The sequence below is a fragment of the Typopeltis vanoorti genome, chromosome 26 (genome assembly GCF_054136105.1).
Source record: "Typopeltis vanoorti isolate ZY-2024b chromosome 26, IOZ_Tvanoo_1.0, whole genome shotgun sequence".
Classification (NCBI taxonomy): Eukaryota; Metazoa; Arthropoda; class Arachnida; order Uropygi; family Thelyphonidae; genus Typopeltis; species Typopeltis vanoorti.
The window spans coordinates 19,012,216-19,036,528 of NC_143574.1; the positions used below are offsets into that span (position 1 = coordinate 19,012,216).

The window sequence follows — 24,313 nt, forward strand, 5'->3', positions numbered from 1 at the left end:
TTCTTATATGATAGGGTATGGTCGAGTGTAACTCCTAGATACTTAGGGTATTTATTATGGCATAGGACTGAATTTCCAAATGGGATGTTAAACTCGTTTTATGCCAATTTATTATTGAGATGGAAAGTTGACACTTCAGTTTTACTTTGGCTTGATTGTAGTCTCCATTTCTTAAAGTAAATATGCATGGAGGCAAGGTCGTTTGTGAGGGTTTCCTCCATCCATCTTAGTTTTCTATTAATGGTGGCTAGTGCTATGTCATCTGAATAGCAGAATTTTCTAGATACTGTATCTGGCATATCAGCTATATATATATAAGCTGAATAAGAGAGGGGCCAATACTGAATCTTGTGGTAGGCCATTGTTAAGTTTCTTCTGGTTACTAATATTTTCTCCAAGAAAAACATGGAAATATCTATTGCTGAGCATATTATTAACAAGTTGTATTGTTTTTTGATACAGTAGTACTTTCATTAATTTGTACAACATGCCTTCTCTCCAGACAGTGTTGTATGTGGCAGTTTGATCAAGAAAAACTGAAGTTTCTAGATTTCACTGAAAGCATGCTTCTATGAATGACAACATGCTAGAACCTGGTCACAACAACTACGATTAGGCCTAAAGCCTGCCTGTTCAATCTGAACATGTTCAAAGATGGTGTTGCTTATGAGGTTATACAATAGTCTTTCCAATAGCTTATATGCACAGCTTAGTAATGCGATTGGTCGATAGTTTTGTGGGTTGTCAGTTGATTTTCCAGGTTTGGGAAGAGCTATTATCTTAGCTTTCTTAAATTCTTTCGGTAACACACCGGTGTTCGTTATTTCTGAGAAGAAACAGGCAAGCCATTTTTTAGTGTTTTTACTAGCATGAATAAGAAATTCCGGATGAACTCCATCGAACCCGGAATTGTTACGTTTCTTCTGGCTACTAATATTTTATCCCAGGACAACACATAAATATCTATTGCTGAGCATATTATTAACAACTTGTTAATAATGTGCTCATAATATGCTCTTTGAAAGGTCTTGCATATTCTGATTCATCTTGTAGTTTTTCCTTTAATTCTCTAGCTTCTCTTTTAACTTCAATGGTATGATTTCTGTCATGTTGGCATCTCGAGATTTTAATAATACGATTAGCAATTTGGTTTGGTATAACATCTATCTTTTTAGTAGTCACCATTGTGGCACCTCCTAACTTCCATAACACACTCTAAGCCTTCCTACTGGAGTGTCTAACGTCCAGTCTCTCAGTTATTTCAGTCCAGCATTGTTGTCTTGCTGCATCCAATTTGTGAAGGAGATTGTTTGCGATTTCGAAATCACCACTCTCCAGAAATTTCTCATAAAGTTGTTCACTCAGTTCATTCCATCCAAGGATATACTCCTTTCTATATCCCCTAGGGATATGCTTTTTAGCTATAAAGATGACAGCTCCTACAAATCAGTTGTAGTTATTGGGTACAGGAGATATGAAGCAAACACACTTGTCAAGGTCAGTGGCATATTTTTCCCAATTGGCTCTTCGAAAATTCCGTCTTGGGTTGAGGGAATTGATCGGACAAGAGGTTTGACCTCTTGTCCTCCTACATCAAGGAGGCCCGGCCGGTGTTGGCTGTGAGGGAAGTCACTAAGAACTCTTCTTTGAATATGTACAGGTTCATTTATGTTATTAGAGGTGATGAAACAGAGGTCAGGATTATAGTCTCTTCTCCATATTGCTAAATTGAAGGTGTCACGCTCTTTAGCGTCAAAGATCAAGTGGATATTAAATGCCTTAACCCAATTGGCAAGGGCTATACTGCATTCATCATTCTGGGTGTACTTCCATAACTCATGGTGGCTATTGAAATCTCCCGCATATATTGTTGGGTGATTCAAAAGGGGGAGGAGTTGTTGAGGCCATCGAGCGTTTGGTGGCTTATAGACATTAACAAGTGTCAATTCACTGCTTCATCGTGACTAGGTTAACATCATCATCACTTGATGCAATAACAAGTTCGATTTGCTCGATGTTGTTATGGAAATATGTCGCTACACCATATGCATGATGATAGGTTGCTTCTACAAGCTGGTAGCCATACATTCTCTCTCTTCTGTACAAGTCTTCTTCACTGGCGGCATGTGTTTCCTGGAGGAGTACGATGTCTATATTTTGATCAAGAAGGAATTTTGAAAAATATTTGCATTTTGATTTGCTGATTCCTTCGATGCTAAAATGACAAATTTGGACTTGAGGTCCGAGATTTCTAGTCATTTGGTTTTTCAAATGGATCTTGTAAGGATCATTCACTTCTGATTGCTGCATGTAGTTAATAGCCAGGAGATTCGTGGATAGACTGCCTGCCATGATTGCTCTAGCTCATTTAGCATTATCCAGGGTGCACCACAAGGAGGCAAGCTAGATTTGCACCCAATTAAAAGTAAAAAAAAATATATTTATACTTATTTTAAAATTTTTCAGTTTATTTGATATTTATGGAACTACAAAAATGTAACAAAATAAAATATACTCTATACAAAACCAAATAAATAAATAAATAAAAAACTAAAATAACTAAAATCCATACAAAATATAAATTTGTATTTCGTTTAGTATTTTTCTTCAAGAAATATGATTTCAAAAAACATAAAATGTCCACTGAATGATTACTTAATCTTGTTCTTATTCTAGCCTGAAATAGAAAATACTATCTCACTGGCTACTGAACTTGGTTTTATCGTTTTCTGGGCATCAAATAATAAATCTAAATTCTTTGTTCTTTTATTGGTTGCCCCAAATACTGAAAATTTGGCCTTCAATGTCTTCAGATTTGATATTATTTCTTCAGGTTCCTCAAGAAACCTATGAATTGATTTTTCCATGGCTTCTTTAAGAGAATTGCCCTGATTAATAGTTTCTCCATCTCCGATATATTCATCATCGAAATCCGTTTCCATACAAGAAATTGGATATCTTCTAGACAATATTTTTCCAGATAACTTAATAATATCAAGTTTTGAAACTAGTTGAAATACACTGGATTTCTTTGTTGTAAGGTTTTGTGGATTTTGCAAAGGGTTACCTATCCAACTTATCTTATTTCTTGAATTCGTACTTCTAAAGCATTTAATAATTTGGAACTAATTTCAGTCTCTTTAAATTTTTAAATGAAGTCTTTAAATTAAAGTCTGTTAAATGAACAGAAATTTGAATTTTTGTTCATTTAACAGAAATTCAAATATGCCTTTACTTGTTAATAAATTGGTATCTCACCGCCCTAAGGCCTCAGCTGTTAGACGTACTGGTACCAATACTTTAGAAGTTCCATGATTTTAGGATATTGAGCTTCATTCCACATATGAGAAGCACCAATATCATTCAAAGCTAAAACAACACATTCTTTTAATGTTATAAATCTTTTGATCATGGCCTCTAAACTATTCCAACTTGTTTGGCAGTCAAGAATCAGACTTAATTCCCTTTCTTTTTCTTGTTTTACATAATTCTGAAGGATGCAGGAGATTTTCTAAAAATTTGTAAATTTTTCTAATTTGGGAAATTGATTGTTTGTAATTGTCAAGCAACATAGGGAGTCCACAGTCGTTATCTAGATCAAGAGAATTTAAAAAATCCTCGCCATAGTCATCTTCACACTCTACATCATCTTCCGATTCCTCACTTGTAACATATACCTCAGTTTCAAGTCAAAATGTTAACATTTTTAATTAAATAATTAATTAATTTTTACATATTAATTCTAGTATCTAAAACTGTTTTTTAAATTTAAAAACCGGTTTTCGAATTTTACAAATTTATCCAAAAAAACCAGTTTTTAAACCTGGTTTTTAAAAACTGACAAACCCTAATTATTGAGATAACTGAAGTGAGAGACTTGCTCTTTAGCACATCCTTTAAGTAAGACAGATGACTCGTCACCTGTTTTCATTACCTTTGTTTCTGAGTAGTGTTACAATTTTTCACGGGTGGGATTTGCATCATAAAAAACATTGTCATGTTGTAGTCTCTATCAAAATTAAAATCTACTGATCTATGTGCATCTTCTTTATGCAGCCAATCTTATACAGAGGTGGGCTTTCCTCCCAAAAGTTGAGTTTTTCATCCTGACAGGCAAAGTGGCCATAAGAATACATGCAATTTATAGATAACATGACATATTACACTGGCCTCTTAGCCTTGGTCTTTGGCCTAAATCTAAAACAGCCAACAATCAACCTTTGAGCAGTATCTCTGTCATCCTGTTGTAATGCTGAAGTGAATTGCTAAACATGAACTTCCCCATAACAAATCGATGCTGATCCTCAAAGAATGATGATGTTATCATTCCAGTTATTGATCCATAATCAACCTCTCGAACACCTTGACCACAACTCCAGATAAAAGACTTGCTTTTAATTTGAAACTTCTGTCATCCCACCCCTTCTCTTTGTGAAGTGGAATGTTTCACTCTCTTTCCACTTTTCTGGGACTGTTACAAAATGTCATGAAATTAATGTGTGAAGGTTGGTATTAATTTTGTTTAACATTTCCTTAAAACATAGTTATAAGTCAGCAAGTCATGTCACCTTTGCAGTATATCTTATTTACTTCCTCATATATCAGCTATTCTCTCATTACTACCCTCCTCCCCCATTTTTCACCCATTCTGTCCTTTACTCAAACTTTATGTGATATTACTGTGATAAACTGTTTAACAAATATTTCAGCTATATCCTGTGCATTGTGAACCATCTGCCTTCCCAATAACATAATATTATTATTATGTTCCTAATCCCCCATGGAGTCACAAGACCTATCTTAGGAGGTCAATGCTAGTGAACACAAAGTCTATCATACCACTCCTTAAAATCATCCACAGTCTGCACATTCACCATCCTTTCAGGCAATGCACTCCATGCTCCTACCACTCTCCATGCAAAATAACTCACTTCTTACCCTTTTACTCACCACTCCTTTTGCAACTTCCAGGGATGGCCTCTTGTCCTTGTTCCTTTCCCTCATTTTACCATATGAAAAATCTGCTCAATGTTAATACAATACAATAATAATAATACAATAATACTGCCCTTCAATAGCTTAAATGCCTTGATCATATCCCCCTTTGGCTTCTATCCACCAAACTCTACAATCCACATGCCTTCAGTCTATCTTCATAATCAGCATTGTGCAGTCCTGACATCACTTTTGTTATCCATCTCCAAGGTTACTTCATCCCCTTTAAATCTTAGTGACGAGATCTGAGCACAGAAATCCAGATGTGGTCTAGTCAAACCTTTATATGGGACCAGCACACTTTATCTTTCATGGACAGTGGTCTTCTCAACATTGCCACAGTTCTTTGAAATGTCTTTACAACCTTTGCAATATGACCTCGGAACTTTCATCCCAAGATCTCTTCTTCTTCCCCTTCTTCCAGCATAACTCCACCGAGTTTGTATGAAGCATCCCATCTGTGGATCCCAAATTTTAAAACCTTGCATTTAGTTGCACTAAACTGAAATCCCCATGCCTTTGCCACCCTTCCAGCATATTCAAATCCTCTTGAAGAGCCAAAACATCAGCACTATTATTTATAATCCTCCCAAACTTCACAATCTGTAAACAACTAAACATCTCCCTGTAGTCCTGTGACAATATCATTAACATATTCTGAGGACCAAATCCTGTGGAACTCCACTTGTAACCTTCCTACTCGCTGATACTGCTCCTCCATATGCAACTCTCTGATATATGTCAGAGAGCCAATCATCAATCCAGTCCACTAATCGCTGGCCTGGTTGGCTGAGTGGTTAGCGTATCCACTCTCCAGCCAAAAGGCTGTGGGTTCAAATCCCATCATGGGCATGGATGTTTGTGATTATCTGTGAAAATACTAGTTGTGGTGGTGAGCAGCAGATGGCATTGGTGTAGATGATGATGGTGGTTGTGGTTCGCTGGAGTTGGTGAATTGAGTGGTGGAAATGGAGAGTTGTAGAGTAGGTGCCCTTCCTAGATGAGTCTTTGGACTCTTTGGAGGTGTCATGTAATAATAATGATAATATCCAAACCCATATAAAGCAAATTAAAAATCAATAGTCAATCATATTATCCTCCCATAATCATTATTCTACTAACTACATATTGAAAGAGCTCCCTAGGATTTTTTTTTGCCTAAATGGCTAATACTCATACTGCATTTTCACTTTTCTTACCAACTGAGTAAACTTCCTAGTATGCTTTTTATACTTCTCATCTAATTAATTATTATCTCCCATCCCATTTTATACTTTCTCTATAATGCCCTCTTCTTTCAAATTTCCTGCTTACTCCTTGATTCTGTTCAATCTCATAACCTTTGGAATACATATAAACATTGCTGCTGTTAAATATTTCTTGATGATGGCCAAGCAGCAGAAACCAACAGGATTGATCTCCTCTATACTTAACTCCTCATTGACGTTATTGCAGCAGGCTTTCCACAATCATCTACCTTGTAGTCCCACTATGTCCTTTCTTTACAGAATTCCTCATATGGTACGCTGCCATCCATGGTCATTTTACCCAGCTAGAAAGAGATATGACACCTCATTCACAATGGTATCCTCGGGAGCAATGATAAAATGAAATTTCCTGATCTTTGACTTGATTAAAACTCCTGATCCGTGATGTGATTAAAATTCCTGATCTTTAATTTGATTTGATTTTGCCATCTGTAAGATACTGCATGAAATCGTTGTCTCTTAGAAACTCAGAAATGCATTTTCTTTGTTCCTAGATACTGGCATTTCCTTCCAGTCTATATATTATTATTATTATTATTATTCGTGACACCTCCAAGGAGTCCGAAGACTCATCACAGGAGGACACCTACTATACAACTGTCTCAACCACTACACCGAACCTCTACTACCAATCATCCCCATCAACTGCCCACCACAACTAGTATTTTTTGTCTGTAAATTGCGTGTGTTCTGAAGGGCCGATTTGTCTGTATGCAGGATGAAAAACCCAAGTTTCCGGGAGAAAAAGCCCAATTAACAAAGATATCCAAAAAGTCAAGGACTTACTGAGGGACCCCACTCTCCCTCACCTAGTTATCATATCTTCTCTTAAATTCATTCATGCTAGATGCACTCACCACTATAATAGGCAAGCTGTTCCACTGCTGTGACCAAAAAAAAAAAAAAAAAACTGCTCTTAACTGCACATAGACTGAAAAATTTCAGCCTGTAGTATTGCTTCCGGAAGTTTATAGATCTCTATCATATCACCCCTCCTGCTTGCCTGCCTGCTTGTCAATGTATGCAGTCCACAACCTCTCAATCTGTTCTCATAATCTACATTCTGTACTTCGTATATCATCATTGTAACTCTTCTTTTCACTCTCCAGATCTTCATCTCCCTCAGACCAAATCTGTGCACTGTAGTCCATATGTGGACTACAGTGCACAAAAACATTTGCCTCTTTACGAGGCTTTGATATAAGCCTCGTAAAGAGGCAAATATTTTTTCTAACCTCGCATGGCAGTATTATTCCAGCATCTCAATTATCCTGAGTTGTATTTGCAATCTGTAACTTCTTATTCACTAAGAAGTTAAGTGAATTGACAACCATCATTTGCCCAGTCTTACCTGATTTTCATGCCTATCTTTGCACCATTAGCAAATAACTGAATATCTCTCCTGTCATGTCCTTTCCATTATCATTAATGTATAGAGTGAACAAAAATGGTCCCAGGACTGATCCTTTTAAGTAGCCTTAAATTTGGCAGATTCACCCCCCCCTCCATCCTCATATACCGCTTTCTGATACCTGTCCATCAGCACCCTCTTATCCAAGTCAATAGTTTACATTCTAATCCTATATTCTCTTAATTTATTCAACAGCCTTTTTTGTGGTACTCTATAAAATACCTTAGCAAAGTCCAATGGTATCATAGTTTATCCATTCCCTTTATCCAGTGCTACTGTAATATTATTAAAATATGGGCAAATCACTGAGACATGACCTTTCTTTAGCAACGCCATTCTGTTCATCACCATCTTCATCACTAACTTATATAGTTGTGTGTATAGGGGGAAACCATATCCCAGAAGAGGAAAGTCACTAGTAGTAGTAGTATGCCTCAGCAGTCTATTTTAGAACAATTGCTGTTTAACCTGTATGTTAATGATACTGGGGAAGATTTGAATGGGGATATGCAGCTGTTTGCAGATGATGCAAAGTTAGGATGAACTATGAGGAGTAGAGCAGATATTGTGGCCTTACAAGAAAATTTGAAGACTGGGCACAGGAGTGGGGATATCATTTCAATGTTGCAAAATGTAAGGTTTTAAAATTTGGAAAACCAAGATGGGATGTAGAATTTACTCTTAATGGGGATATTTTGTTGGAGGTGGAGGAAATAAGAAATCTTGGATGATGGCAAATAAGGATCTAAAATTTAGAGGACACATTGCCAAAATTGAGGACAACACAATGGATTCTGGCAATGATCTGGAGGATGCTGACTTGTAGATATAAGCAGATTCTGGTTCCATTGTATAAGACTCAGATTAAGTTGCATATGGACCACTGTGCACAGATTTGGTCACCTGGTTTTCAAAAGGATGAAATGATGTTGGAGAGGGTCCAGAGATGATTGACCAAAATAGTTCCTGATTTCTAGAATGTTAAATGTGAAAAACGATTGAGATGATGCAATTTGCAGTGCCTAGCAGATAGGGGGAAGAGGGATGATAGGATAGAGATTTACAAGTTGGTAAAGGGTTATTATAGGATTAACATTGAAGCGATTTTTTATAAAATGATGGGTGTTTTGGGGAGAACAAGAAGTCATCCCTGTAAGCTATATAAGGAGGGTGTGAGAAGCAGATTTTTTGCATGGAGAGTTGTGAATGATTGGAATGCATTGCCTGAGAGCATGATGTCTACAGAGAATTTGAATGTGTTTAAGGCATGGTATGATGAGCTATCTATGTATGACAAAAGGGACCTCCTAGATTAGTCTGTGACTCCATGGGGTCTTAGGATAATAATAATAATATTGAGGTAGAGCACATTATTTTTGAGAACCTGTTGTAAATATGAATTGTGAGTTCTTGAATAAACACTTTGCCATGTCTGTTTATTTTAATCTTGAAAATTTTATTGCACTCGCTGACTACTCATCAAACCCATGGTCATATCAAGTTTTTTTCACTCAAAAAGACCTCTGCTTTATAAGCTCCTAAAGATAAATATATTTTTGCCTTAAATTTATATGGAATTTTAGCTATGTATATATATAAAACAGAGTTCACATATTTTTGGAGTGAATTTTTTAAAATAAATTTTCACTGTTAAAATTATGTCCAAATGATTTTGATGCTTGTTTTTTTTTTATTTCTGTAGTTGCTGAAAATCAACTTTAATGTAAGTGACATACTTAATGAAGTATGTTTCTGAGTAAAAAGCAGTTAAAGGTTGTCTTTCTATCAGTGTGTTTCCTTCATTTTCAGTAAATGGATCTAATATTCACAGATCACTTTATCTGTTTGAAAAGAAACACATAACCTAATCAAAGCTTAAGGCTCTCATTTGATTAGAAACAACTGATCATATTTTGTTCTCCTCCTCTTCCCCCCCCCCCTCAACTTCTCATTGTATGTTTGCAACACCCTGATTTCATAATATTCATAGTTTCTTTGGGGAAGGAGAAATTAAAATGTTATATGTGCTTTAAGTGCCAACTCAACTCACAAAAAAGGAAGCTATCAGCTTAACTTAGAGTTAACAACAAAGATGATACTTATCATTTCAATAAGTACTGCCATAACTTTGCTTGGTAGTAGTAAAGGAAAGCACCAAATCTGATAACGAAAATAATGTGTGTAAACTTAACAGAAATCAGCAAGCATAGAGAGGATGCCTTTTCAAAACTATTGACAGTGCATTGGTTTTTATTTGATTTCTCACATCTGATAATTTTTGATGATTTAATAATACAGTCTCAGATTTTCTAGCATGCAACTTTAATAATAATAATAATAAAATCATTAATGTGAAAGTATTCTAATTCTTTTTTATACTCCCATTTTTCCATTGTTTCCTTTTTAGTTAGGAAAATTACTTTAATACTCCATTTGAGAAAACTGGATTAGATTTCAACATTATTCTTTGTTTCTTTCTTTCTTAATTTTTCCCTCTTTTACCGTTACGGTGTTGAGAGTTTCTATTCCTTATAACCGCAACCATTATACGAGATAAGGTGGTTGGCCCTATGCCTTCTGGTGTATCCCATGTTTGTAGAAGCGTTATGTTCTCAAGGCCAGTTTGCTGGTTTGCAGGAGGAAAAACCCCAGATAAACCAGGGAGAAAAACCCTGCAGTCCATGCCCAAGACCAGCTAACTTGGCTATGTTTGAGAAAGATCCTAAGCTCCTCACATCAGCGACAGGAATCGAACCTAGGACACTCCTTTCCCAGGCATATGGTTGCAAAGCACATAGCCACTCAGCTAACCAAGCAGACATTTTGACATTATCATTAGCATTATTTTTTTAATTAGTAGTTTCGAGCATAATATATCATGTATACTAAGAGGATGTATTGTTGAGAAGTTTATGTGTAGAATGACTTTTGCTAAGTTTATCTATATTTCATTTTTTATGATATGATGTTATAAAACTTGCTAATATTTTCATATTTATTTCAATATTTCATATTGTATTTATTACTGTATTAACACTACCTTGAACTCTGAAAGCTTACATGTAATTATGCAGTCTTTGTTGTATAATATACAGTCAACTTTCACTATAACCAACTCATAGATACCAGAGAAGTAGTTTTTTATAGTAGATAGTGTGTTATAATTAATTTCTTTTAGTATTTGTAACTGTGGAGATTTGGTTACACTTTTCAGTAGGCTATAGTGAGAGTCAACTGTGTGTGTGTGTGATATATATATGCTTATGTGTATATATGATATATATATATTTTTTAGAATCAGCTGGTACTAATTCACCAGATGAGTCCATTCAGCCTGTGGTTCCTTCGTTGATCCAGGATATTTTAGCAGTAGAACATCTATGGCACTATACAGATAAAGAGATCAACAAATTATCTGGACAGCTTCATAATAAAGTTATTGATTACGAAAATGATTTCTTAAGTAACCTCTGCAATATTGCTGACAACAGGTTGTACAAGATTGTCAAATGGTGCAAGAGCCTGCCTCTGTTTCGTGAAGTCCAGGTAAAGAATCTATCTGTCTATGTAATTTATATTGTATGTATATAAACTTGCACTCACACCATTCCTACCAAAAGTCATGACCATCTCTGAAGTCTACAAGTGACACTAAGCCTGGTGTTACCAAGTATGCTAATCTGGTTGATTAGCATATTTATGCTAATCAACCAGATAGGCCTAAAATACTTATTGATAGAAGTGATGCTCCTTGAGATGGCTAGTTATTTCATCTCACCATCATCCCTTGGGAATTGCTGTTTGAAGATGCATATGGCCACAAGCCCTATAAGTTTCAATCATATAGAAAATGGCATGCCATGGTTCTCAAAAAAGCTGTGGCCTAACAAGCCTTTGATAGCACAACAGATACATTGTTGCAAACATATAAGCCAAAGCATCCAAATCCAAACTTGGACAATGGAAATTGGTTCTGTGAAGCAGTGAGTTGCACTACATGCTTCTTCCAGTCTGCTGGATGTATCTTGATATGGATGCATGATGAACACTTTTACCTGAATGTGTTATCCCAACAAAAGTTTGAAACTAGTAGTATTATGTAGGGTGGCCTGTGGCCTCTTGTGGTCTGGATTAGATCCACTGGTTATATCACATGGAATTATGACTGCGAAGCCCAACATTATGGTGTGGACAATTTTTCATGTCCTATGCTGTGGCAGTTTGTGGTTGTTCAAACAAACAGAAAAAACATTGGAACAATGCAGTTGCCAAAAGATAGCCCTAACTGATAGATTCCATAGAATGAACTGGAATACAGAACTAGGTAATGGTTACAGCTCTCTTCATTAATAGAACTTACTAATATTTTAAAAGAGTAGTGAAACATGGAACACAATACCTAAATTGTCCACTAGAAATTAGTACATTTTTTCACCAGGCAATAATGAAGTTATACTAAATGTAGAACAATATGTTATTACTTTCTGTCTGTAAATATATTTTTTTCATTTATATTTGCATCTGATCCATGATATCTAGTAGAACAGTATTTGTATTTGTTGAACCATATTTATGCTAAATTTAATAACTTTTCATTTTTTTTTTTAATTTTCAGATTTTTCTAACTAGATGTTAGTAACATTTATGTCAAAGATTTCATTTTTATTCAATTTTAAATCTTCTTCTTCTTCTACAGCTTCTCCCACTTAAGTGGGATCACTGTTTGTTATGAGTCTCCTCCACACCTTCCTGTCTTGGGCTGTCACCACATCCAAGTTCTTCATCTTCAAGTCCTCTTCTACCAGCTCCCTCCATCTCTTCTTTGGCCGCCCACGCTTCCACCTTCCTTGCACATCCATCTGCATGACCCTTCTTCCCACATATTCGTCCTCCCTCCTCATCACATGACCAAACCATCTCAACCTTGCCTCCTGTATTTTCGCTCCTAAGTTCGTAACTTTCACTGTTCCCCTGACATAGTCATTTCTCAGATGATCCTTTCTGGTCACACCGCACATCCACCTAAGCATTCTCATCTCTGCTACTTCCATCCTGCTGATGTTATTTTTCCTCAGGGCCACAGTTTCTATAGCATATGTCATAGCTGGCCTCGCTACTGTCCTATAAATTTTGCCTTTCAGATTGATCGGCACCCTCTTATCGCATAACACTCCAGCCATCTCCCTCCAGTTCCTCCAACCCGCTTGTATCCTGCATCCCACTTCCTTCTCAGCTCCTCCATCTTCTTCCACTGTTGAACCTAAGTATCTAAAGTCTCTCACCTTCCTGATGACATTTCCTTCCAGCTCCAGATCTGTCTCCTGGCCACTGCCTACTGCGCAACACATATACTCTGTCTTACTTCTGCTCAGTCTCATACCTCTCTCTTCCAGTACTTTTCTCCATCTTTCCAGTTTAGTTTCTGCTTCTTCTCTTGAATCTACACACAGCAAGATGTCATCTGCATACAATATTGTCCAAGGTGCATCTTCTCTCACCTCCTCTGTTACCACCTCCATCACAATATTAAACAGAAACAGACTTAATGCTGACCCTTGATGCAAGCCAACTGTTACTTGAAAACTTTCTGTCTGTCCCAAACAGGTCCGAACACTTGTCTTCACATTTCTGTACATATCCTGCACCAACCTGACATGTTTCTCTGGCACCTTCTTCTCCCTCAGACACCTCCAGACTTCTTACCTTGGCACTCTATCGTATGCTTTCTCCAGATCAATAAATACCAGATGTAGCTCCCTTTGTTTCTCTCGATATTTTTCCATCATCTGTCGTAACCCAAAGATAGCATCTGTTGTTGATCTACCAGGCATGAAGCCAAATTGTTCCTTTGCAATCTCCACCTCCTCCCTCAATCTACCATCAAGAACCCTTTCTAGGATCTTCATTGTGTGGGACATCAACTTTATTCCTCTGTAATTTTTACAGTCTTGTGCATCCCCTTTACCCTTGTAGATGGGAACAATAGTACTCTCCCTCCATTCCTCGGGTATATTTTCCTGTTGGCAAACTTTCATGAACAGGTCCCACAGCAGGTCAATTCCCTCTTCCCCCAGTGCCTTCCATGCCTCCACTGGAATTCTGTCGGGGCCCACCGCTTTTCCATTCCTCATCCTCTTCATGGCCTCCGTCACTTCCATTCTACTGATGTTCTGCACCATCCCCTCAGAAGGCTGCCCATCTCCTCTGTGAGTCCTTGCATTTTCCTCATTCAAAGGTCCCTCAAAGTATATTTTCCATCTGTTTCTTTTGTCCACATCCCTCCATAATACTCTTCCTTCAGCATCTTTGATCTGCCTTACATGTAAGATGTCCTTAGCTGCTTTATTTCTACATTTCGCTAGTTGGTAAATTTTTCTCTGTCCTTCCTTTGTTTCTAATTGATCATACAGATCTTGATATGCCATGGCCTTCGCCTATGCCACAACTCTCTTGGCTTCTTGCTTTCTCTCTTTGTACACCTCTCTGTCCTCTTCCACTCTTGACTCATCCCACTTCTGCTTTGCCTTCCTCTTAGCTGTCACTGCCACTTGTACATCATTATTCCACCACCAACCCTCCTTCTGCTCTCTAATCTTTCCAGATGTCTCACCAAGCACCTCGATTGCACAGCTCAGGATTACTTTTGAATTATGTTTCCACCAATCTTGTATACTTTCCAGTCCATCCGAAATCCTCTCTAACACTCTCTCCCTAAAACGATTCCTCACACTCTCCTCTTTTAAGCGAAACCACTTAATTGTTTTCATCCCATGGCAACCAGAAGTTCTTATCTTCGATCTTATTTTAAAGTCTGCGCACAGCAGTCGGTGTTGTTGTGCTACTTGATCTGTTGGAATTACTTTACAATTTGTCACAACCTTAAGATGTTTTCTTCTAGTCAAAATGTAGTCAATTTGTGAGCTGTTGTTACCACTTCTAAATGTTATCAAATGTTCTTCCCTCTTGAAGAAAAACGAGTTCACAATTGCCAGATCAAACGCTACTGCAAAGTCCACAACCCTCTCTCCTTCCTGGTTCATCATTCCCACTCCGTGGCCACCATGCACCCTTTCACAGTCTCTATTCTGTCTTCCTATGTGCCCGTTCAAGTCTCCTCCAACAATCACCATCTCATTTTCTTCCAATTCCCTCATTTCTTCATCTAACACATTCCAGAACTCATCTTTTTCCTCTGCTGTACAACCAACTTGCGGGGCATATACACATAACACGACCACCCACTCTTCTCCAAGACCCAATTTCATTCGCATGATCCTGTCGTTCCTTCTACCCACGTCCAGTACTTCACCCTTCATTCTGCCACACACCACAATTCCTACACCATTTCTTCCCTCGTTATTCGCTCCAGAGTAGAACAATTTATATCCATCTCCCAGTTCCTTTGCCTTTCCCCCTTTCCACCTTGTCTCCTGCACACATAAAATGTCCAACTTCCTCTTCCTCATCATGTCTGCCACCTCTCTTCCCCTTCCAGTCATGCTTCCAACATTCAGTGTTCCCACTCGCAACATCCTCTCCACCTGCTGGGCTCGCTTCTTTAACTGCACCCGCCCTTGATGCGGTAGCCCTCGTCCACTTTTATTCAATTTTAAATAATTTGAATAAAAATGAATTTTTATTTGACAGATTGCAAAATTGAAATCTAAGATTTTAACTTTTGAGTCATTAATTGAAAAAAATTCGAAATTATGTTAAAAATGTTGCTTTAACTGTTTGTTTAATTATATGTTCAATAATGTTTAATTTACGAGGGCATTCAATAAGTATTAAGACTAATTTAACTGTCATGAAACCACTCATCACAATATTAATTTCTGTGGAATAAGGAAATGTCGCTGTCTGTATTAAAAAAAGAGGTTGATAGATGGTGTATACGGGCTGATGTGCCAGAGTGTCACGTGACTACACATGACTAAACGCAAGCTTGTTTCGGTGCGCCTACAAGCCGCGACCAGTCGTCAAAATGGAAGCGTCCTTGGAACAGCGTTATGCGATTAAATTTTGTGTGCGTTTGCAAAAATCAGCATCGGACACTTTTAACATGATACGTGAAGCTTTCTACGATGAAGCAATGTTGAGGGCAAGTGTTTTTCGCTGGCATAAAACTTTTAAAGAAGGAAGGCAAAATGTGGAAGATCTTGAACGTGAGGGAAGATCTTCAATGTCCATCACAGAGACAATGATCAACACAGCAGCGATTATCATCAAGGAGGATCGCAGAATTACAGTACGCCAGCTGCATGTTGTCCTGAATATTTCTGTGGGAAGTGTTCACTCAATCATGGCTGAACATTTGGGACTGAAACGTGTTTGCGCCCGATGGATTCCCAAACTCTTGACACCGGAGCAAATGCAGCATCAGTAGATGTGTGCACAGAATGGAAAGAAAGACTGGAACAAGAGGGCGACAATTTCTTAAAACGCATCATTACAGCAGATGAAGCTTGGTTGTATCACTATGACCCTACAATGAAACAACAAAGCAGTGAATGGAAGCATCTGTCTTCGCCTACCCCCAAGAAAGCAAAAACTGTAAAATCGGCTGGTAAAGTTATGATCATAATGTTTTTTGACTACGAAGGCATTGTTTACCAACACGCTGTAGAACCCGGGAATACTGTAAACGGCTCGTACTATGCGGATGTTTTACGGACAATGGTACAGCACGTCAAAAGGAAGCATCCATTGCTGAAGAATGGCTTCTTATTGCACCACAATAATGCAAGGCCACATATTGCTGGTTGTGTAGTGGACGTTTTGCAGAAGAACAACATAGATATCCTACCACACCCTCCATAACAGTCCTGATATCACACCGTGCAATTTCTGGCTGTTTCCTCAGCTCAAGAAACCACTAAGAGGCCGCCATTTCGAAAGCAACAAAGCATGTGTAAAAGCTGCGGAGGCGGTTTTGAAAGAACTCTCAAAAAACGGACTTTCACACGTGTTTAAGAAGTGGACGCAACGTTGGGACAAATGCATCGCGTCTCACGGTAGTTACTTTGAAAAGGACCATGTAAATGATGGCGATTAAATCTGTTTTCTGTACAAATATAGTCTTGTAACTTATTGAATAGCCTCCGTAATTGTGCAAATATTTGAGCAAGCATATGAAACTGATAGCAAAGAAAAATAATGCAACTGATGATAAGAAAGTGTGTGAAAATGATGATGAAAAAGTGCAATTAACAACAAGATGATGAGTGGACTGACAGCAATCTTATGTGTGACTAATAAGTAAGATAGTGAGAATGAATGATAGCAAAAAACTGACCAAAGATTTGAAAGATGTGAGTGAAGGTGAGGCAAAGGATGAAACAGATACGGAGTGAAATGAATAGAATTGTAGATATGTGTTTAAGAGTAAAGAGGACAGAAATGAATGATGTCCTAATGAAAGATGTGATGCAAGACTCGTGAGTGATGTTGTATGGGGAATTTGATTATTAAAGGTGTGGAGAATTAGAGGATGCAGAAAGTTTGTTGTTTTCCAGGAGGTAGAATGAGTATAGATTAAGGCATTAGATATTGAGGAGTAAGTTGGTGGTAGTGGTAGAAGAAACAAATGACTGGGTTGAAAACAAGGAGAAATATAAGACTGGATATCAGGAGGTTCTTGAGAAGAATGAAAAATAGTGGGATAGGAAAGGTAGTCAGTGATGAGTTGAGGGGGAAAGCAAGGATTATGAATAATATGTTAGCAAAAAGGTGTGAAGAGAAATAAGTGTAACTTGTGAATGTATGAGATGAGTTTGAAGGATGAATGGAATTATATAAGTCATGGACTGCATTTGAATGGTCTTGGCATGCATCACATGGAGACGCTGCTGCTGCTGGAAGGGTGCTCAAATCCATTCTCTGCAATGAGTGCAGAGAATGGATTTGAGCAAGTAAAACTCTTGCTTTCTTACTCTTTCTTTGAGCAAGTAAAACTCTGCTTTCTTACTCTTCTGCTCTTCCATGTGGAAGAGCAGAAGAGTAAGAAAGCAGAGATTCAAGTAGTCCTTATGAATGAAGTGGACAGCACGAGTGTAGAGAATGACAGAACAATGGTGCAAGACAGAGAGGGAAATGGGCAGAGTTAGGGTAGCTAGTAAAACACAGCATGAGAAAGGTTGATGCCTACAGAGGACTGAATATACGACTAAACAAGAAAGGAATGGGAGAACCTGGGATGTAGTGGAAACTATTGAGATTGAAGAGTGATGAAAGAGGAATGGCTCAAGGAAAGCACAGAGAAGTTGCATCTAATAAGTGTTAACAGTGAAGCTTAGATGTAGAAATTATTGGTTATGTTTGTACATGAGTGCTAGATGTATCAGAAACAAGGGGAACAAAATTGTTGCATTGATTTAATTCATTCACCCAAATTTGTTGGAATGAGTGAGATGTGCTTGGATAAGGACAACATTCTGACAGGAATAGAGATGGAAGAGTATGATATTTTTTGTGAAGATAGAAAAGATAAAAATGGAGATGGAGTGCTGTGATAGAAGTTATGCCCATGCATGGTAGAGGTGCAAGGGAGAAATAGTCACAGTGGTGGGGTGAAGAGAATAAAATACTTAGATGTTGCTATAGAGCTGGTAACGTGGAAAGTGTTGACCATGAAATGTATAAGCAAATTAGCAAGCAAATAAGAAAAGAATGATTATTAATGATGATTTTAATTATGGTAATACAGACTGGGATGACAAGATAGCACCTGGAAGTAAACAAAATAAGTTTCTCAAGTTTTTGAGGGACAATTACCTCAGGTGGTATGTAATAGAGGGCATGTGAGGATCAAGGCTATGATGTAGAGGATCCTGAGAGTTGTAGAAGTAAGGAGATCCTGGTTCCATTGTATAAGGCCTGGACTACTGTGCAGAGATTTGAGCATATTGTTAGAGGACCACTGTTTCAATAGTCCTTATTATTCTATTTAGGCTTAAATACTGGTTTTAACTCATTTTATAGTTTTGTAGAATGAAGAAAGACAGCACTAGGAATTAATTAAACAATGGTTTAATGACTCCAATATTTCATTTCTGTCATCGAGGTATCAGGGATTCAATATAAAAATTATAACATCACTGGCCATAATTGTGGCAGTAGATGTATTTCTTATGCTCTTCCTGTTATGTCGGCAGTTTGTCCATAATCAGACAAGTCGCAAATATAAGGAGTCTTGTATATGCCTGAAACCGAAGAAAGGAAGGTGGTCTTTAAGAGATGGATTGTAAGCAGCCATCGTGATGTGGGGTTTGAAAGCAGTGCAGAGATTATATTTCTATCAAGTTCCTATATTATATCCCTGATGATGTGATTGTGACAGATGAAATATCAGTCATTAAACTTATTTTCTCATTTTTTAGTTTAGCTGTTTCCTAGTACTGTCTTCATTCCATTAAACCATAAAATGGTATTTTAAGTTTTGCTTTGATCCTTTGTAGCTCAGTCAGGTTCAGCAATGCCCTTTGATTGGAAAGACCTGGGTTCAAATTGCATTTAGAACATGAATTCCTTTATCAGGGTTTTTCAACTGAAGGTGAGTTAGCTGTCTCATATGGAGGCAGCAGGGTTTTCCTCCTGGAAACTTAGGTCTTTTCATCCTGCAATGAACAGACTGGCTAAAACACCACCATCACCACACACATGCAATTTGACAGCATAATGCACTCTGCAGATAGGATTAATCGCCCTGTCTGAACATTAATCAGGTTTCAAAGAAGACAAATTACTTGGCTTGACTGTGACAGGTCACTGAGCCTAACATGAAAGGGAAAATGGGACAAGTTTCTCTTGATTCAGCTTGTAGGATCGAGCCAATATGTATTGCCACTATGGTAGAACATGATTTGCATGTTCTACCATAGTAGAACATGATTTGCATTTGTTACATATCGTATAAATAGATTTAATTCATTTTTGCACATAAAAATAAATTGCTTTATTAGCCATAATTATTTTTAACTGGGAAAAAAAACCTTAATTTTTAATAAATTTTCCTTTTTGTTTAGATGGATGATCAGATTGCCCTCCTGATCAACTCATGGTGTGAACTCCTTCTTTTGAGCTGTTGCTATCGTTCTATGACTACACCTAATGAAATTAGAATCTCAAATGGGAAATCAGTCACTCTAGTTCAAGCACAAATCATGGGTCTTGGTCCAGTAATTGAACGAATGCTCAATCTTACAGAACACTTGCGCCGTTTGCAAGTGGACCAGTATGAATACGTTTCTCTGAAAGTGATCATTTTGCTTACTTCTGGTACTGTTATTTTTTTCTGTATATTTTTGTTATATTGCTATATTTTTCAGGATAAAAATAATTTTCAAGTAATAATAATCAGGTGAAATTTTGTTATTTTCAAGAATAAAAGCTGTGCTCTAAAAGCTGTTTGAAAATAATAGATTCACTGAATTTTTCTTATTGCATTAGAAATAGTTTATTATTATTATTGTTATTACATAACACTTCCAGGGAGTCCAAAGACTCATCGAGGGAGGGCACCTCCATCTCCACCAATCCACTAACCGCAACTAACTTCATCATCTACACCAGCGCCATCTACTGCTGACCACCACCACTATTTTCACAGATAATCACAAACATCCATGCCCATGGCGGGATCTACTCGGCCAAACAGGCTGGCAAAGTTTAATGACCATCATTGTTAAATTATTTTTTACGTCCTATAACCTCAGTTCTCAAAATGTTTCCTTATCATTTACAGGAAAACATTTTGAGAACCCTATGTATCTGTAACCCTCAGGCTCTGCTGTTTCCTTTACTTTATTGGTTGCATGGCATACAAAGTGTGTCACTCACATATTTTCTTCATAATATTTGCATTTAGGAAATACAAGTAATTCTAAAAAGATTCGATGTATATTTCATTTAATTAAGAATAACATAACTTCACTAACACTAAGCTTAACTCAGAGCATAAACCAGCTTTTGTATTGCCACATGGAATAAATAAAATTTATACATATGTAATAGTAAAATAAGCAACCATTCAGTTTTGTGTGGCAAAAGTATGACTAAAGTATAATTAAATAAAATAATAAAGAGAACTTAAAATAATCTGTATAATTTTTGAAGAATTTTGTCACATATCTTGAGCATGATGCAAAAATCACTTTAAAAAACAATGATGTAATATTTAGATAAGAATATAAAGTTAATGTCAGCTCTTTGCTTTATGCAGACGATGTTATACTTCTAAATAAATCTGCTACAAGTCTGCAAGATTCTCTGACTAAATTGAATAGCTGTTGTAATAGATATGGTATGAAGGTCAGCAATAAAAAGACAAAGACAATGAAAATAGGCAGAATCATTGAAAATGTCAACTGTGTTGTGAATGGAGAACCTGTGGAACAAGTGAAACATTTCAGCTACTTAGGCACGATTTTTACTGAAGATGGTAAATTAAAATAGACAACAGAATCAGCAAAGCTGGTATGATGGGAAGTCAATTGAATAAATTCATATGGAATAAGAGAGAAATTAGTTGGAACACTAAATTAGCTGTATACAAGACAGTGTTCAAACCAGTTTTAACTTATGGATCTGAGAGCTGGGTCAGAAGTAAAACACTTGACCAAAGACTAGAGACCACAGATATGAGAGTCCTGAGAAAGATTATAGGCATGAACAGATGGCATCAATGGCAATATCATATTAAAAATGAGGATATTAGGAAAGAACTTGACATTGTCAGCATCCAGGAATGTGTTAGCAGAGCTAATCTCAGGTGGTATGGTCACTTAAACAGAATGGGCGAGGAAAGATTAGCAAAACAAGTGTTCTCTGCCAGGTTGGCAGGAAAAAGACTCAGAGGAAGACCAAGATATAGGTGGATTGATACGGTACAAAGTGCTTTAGACGATAGAAATATAAGATCTGATAATGTTGGAGTTTTGACAAGTAACAGACTGATTTGGAGGAAAATTGTAGATAGGAAATTAATAATGATGTAATTTTTTTCATGTCGTACTATCATATCCTGTACACCCCTTGAGGGTACATGGCAGGAATAGGATGATGATGATATAAAGTTAGTGAATTTACAGTATAACCAGTATTGAAATCAAAAATATTATCTATGAGCAGCATCGTTTGATTTATATGTCACTTAACCTTGTTTGCATTATTTGTCACATGGTTTTGAAGATATGAAGCTAAAATATTATTTTGTTCAAATCAGGAATTAAAAAGAAACTAAATGTTCTTAGTTCTTATACACAAGTTGCACATCTCTGGGAATATGTTCAGACCTATTGGTGGTCTTTAATGAATAGTAGATTGGTGGATTAAGTGGTGAAGACTGAGACTTGCAGAGCAGGTACTCTCCCTCGATGAGTCTTTGGACTCCTGGAGGCATTACGTAATAATAATAAAATACTATTACTATTACTATGGGCAACTCCAGGGAGTCATTTGACTCATCGAGGGAGGCCCCAAATCATATTCATCTCAACTATTCGACACTCATACAGTATCTGTCATACCTCGCCTTAAACTCATTCACTGTCACAGCATCCACCACAGACTCAGGGAGCGCATTCCACTCATTCACTACTCTAAAAGTAAAGAACCCAGCTCTAACACCTTTACTAACCACACTTTTGCCCAGTTTCCATGGATATCCCCTAGTCCTCCCACAACCAGCCCTGTTCTCAAAAATATCTTCTGAATTAATTTTATAGAAACCCTTCAGTAATTTGAATGTCTCAATCATATCTCCCCTCCTCTGCCTATCAACCAATTTTTGCAACCCACAATTCCTCAACCTGTTCTCATACGGTTCATTCCACAGACCTGCTATCATCTTGGTCACTCGCCTCTGGATCCTCTCCACCTTCTCCCCATCAAGAAGAAACCTAGGTGACCAAATCTGAGCACAGTAGTCGAGATGGGGTCTTATCAAGGCTCGATACAGAGGAACAATAACCTGCTTGTCTCTGCTTGTCAACGTATTCTTCAGCAACCAAGTGATTTGATGAGCTGATTTGACCACTTTTGCAATGTGTCCCCTAAATTTCAATTCCTTATCCACCAACACTCCTAAATCTCGTATCTCATCAATTTCCTGGAGCACGGTTCCACCAATGCAGTAAACTGCCGCCAATCTTTTCACCCCAAAATGCATAACCTTACATTTTGCCACATTAAATTGACATCCATTCTCCTTAGCCCAGACCTCCAATCTATCCAAATACCTCTAGTTATCTATGGACTTAGTTTGAGAAACACTGTTCTGAAAGCATAAGTTAAATTATTCATGATTGAGAATTAAAATAACATGGATTTAATATGAAAATGTGATATTATTATTTAATAATAACTTTAACATAACTTTCAGCTGTATATTTTAGCCTTCTTCAGAATGAACTTTTTATGATTTTAGTAATTGCAAATCTGACAGCAATCACCTTACTTTTTATTTGACATGGTTTAGATATGGGAAGTAACTAGACAGGTGCAAGCTTCACTGTAAAAAAGAGGTGTGTGTGTGTAAACTAGATCAACTAAGAAAGCAGATGACCTACCATGGGTGGTGAATGTTCCGCTGCTAAATATTTTCAGGGTAGAGTATGATGTATATGCAGAGAAGATTGGAGTAAATATATTAAATCATTAGAGCACAAAGAATAGGTTTTAAAATTTTCATGCAACTATAAACAGCAGAAAATGACCAATTAAGAAATAATCTAATTTCTAAAGAGGATGGGATAGAACACTATAAAATATTATGGAATGAAAAACAAGAAATAGAAAACAATGACAAAACTCACAAAATTGAAGATATCAATATACAGAAAAGTACAGAAGAAATAGTAATGGAAGAATTAGAAAAATAATTTAAAAATTCAACCAATAGAAAAAGCCTGGGCCTGGATGGAATATGCATTGAGCTCTTTAAATATGCAGAGAATAGCTTAAAAGGAAACCAACTTAAACTCTTCAGTAAAATCTGGAAATATCAAAAGATCCCAAAAGAATGGGAAACTGGAATAGTAATAAATATTCACAAAAAAAAAAAAATAAGGTTCCAAGGACAAATGTGGAAATTACAAAGGCATTACTCTCTTAATAACAGCATCTAAACCAGGGGTTGCCAAACTTCTTTGACCGTCGACCCCTTCAGGAGTTTTTTGACTTTTTATCGACCCCCTCTATTTTACTATTACGTAATTATAATAGGATAAGCAAAAATGATGCTTGTTGGTAAATACGTCATTTTGGCCTACTTCATTGGCCTCCGTAACTATTTTCATGACCTTGCTCCATCTTACAAGTCCTATTCATGTCGCTGTTCCCACGATTCACTCTTAATTCGTTGTCATTCAGGATGGAGATAATTCAAGTTAACCGAATTAAATATTACCCGTACAATGATGTCTTATATATTTCTATCGACCCCCTGAGCCCGAATCGACCCCTAACAATGTTATATCAACCCCTGGGGGTCGATATCGACCACTTTGGCGACCTCTGATCTAAACTATATGTAAACGTCTTAAAAAATAGACTAATTAAATATACAGAAAATTATTTAGAAGAACAGTGTGGTTTTAGAAGAGGATGCACAGATGAGGCATCTGCAATGCAATGCAACAGA

At 37.1% G+C, this 24,313-nt stretch overlaps 1 protein-coding gene across 1 annotated transcript in view; it reads left to right on the plus strand.

The window, feature by feature from the left end:
• The window catches only part of LOC150092380 (uncharacterized), an 83,231-nt gene that overhangs the window by 50,096 nt on the left and 8,822 nt on the right, over nt 1-24,313 (plus strand). Inside the window, exons 7-8 of the mRNA XM_090414855.1 lie at nt 10,970-11,220; nt 19,698-19,950. Coding sequence (XP_090270981.1) covers nt 10,970-11,220; nt 19,698-19,950 — 504 coding nt within the window. The remainder of the gene's footprint in view (nt 1-10,969; nt 11,221-19,697; nt 19,951-24,313) is intronic.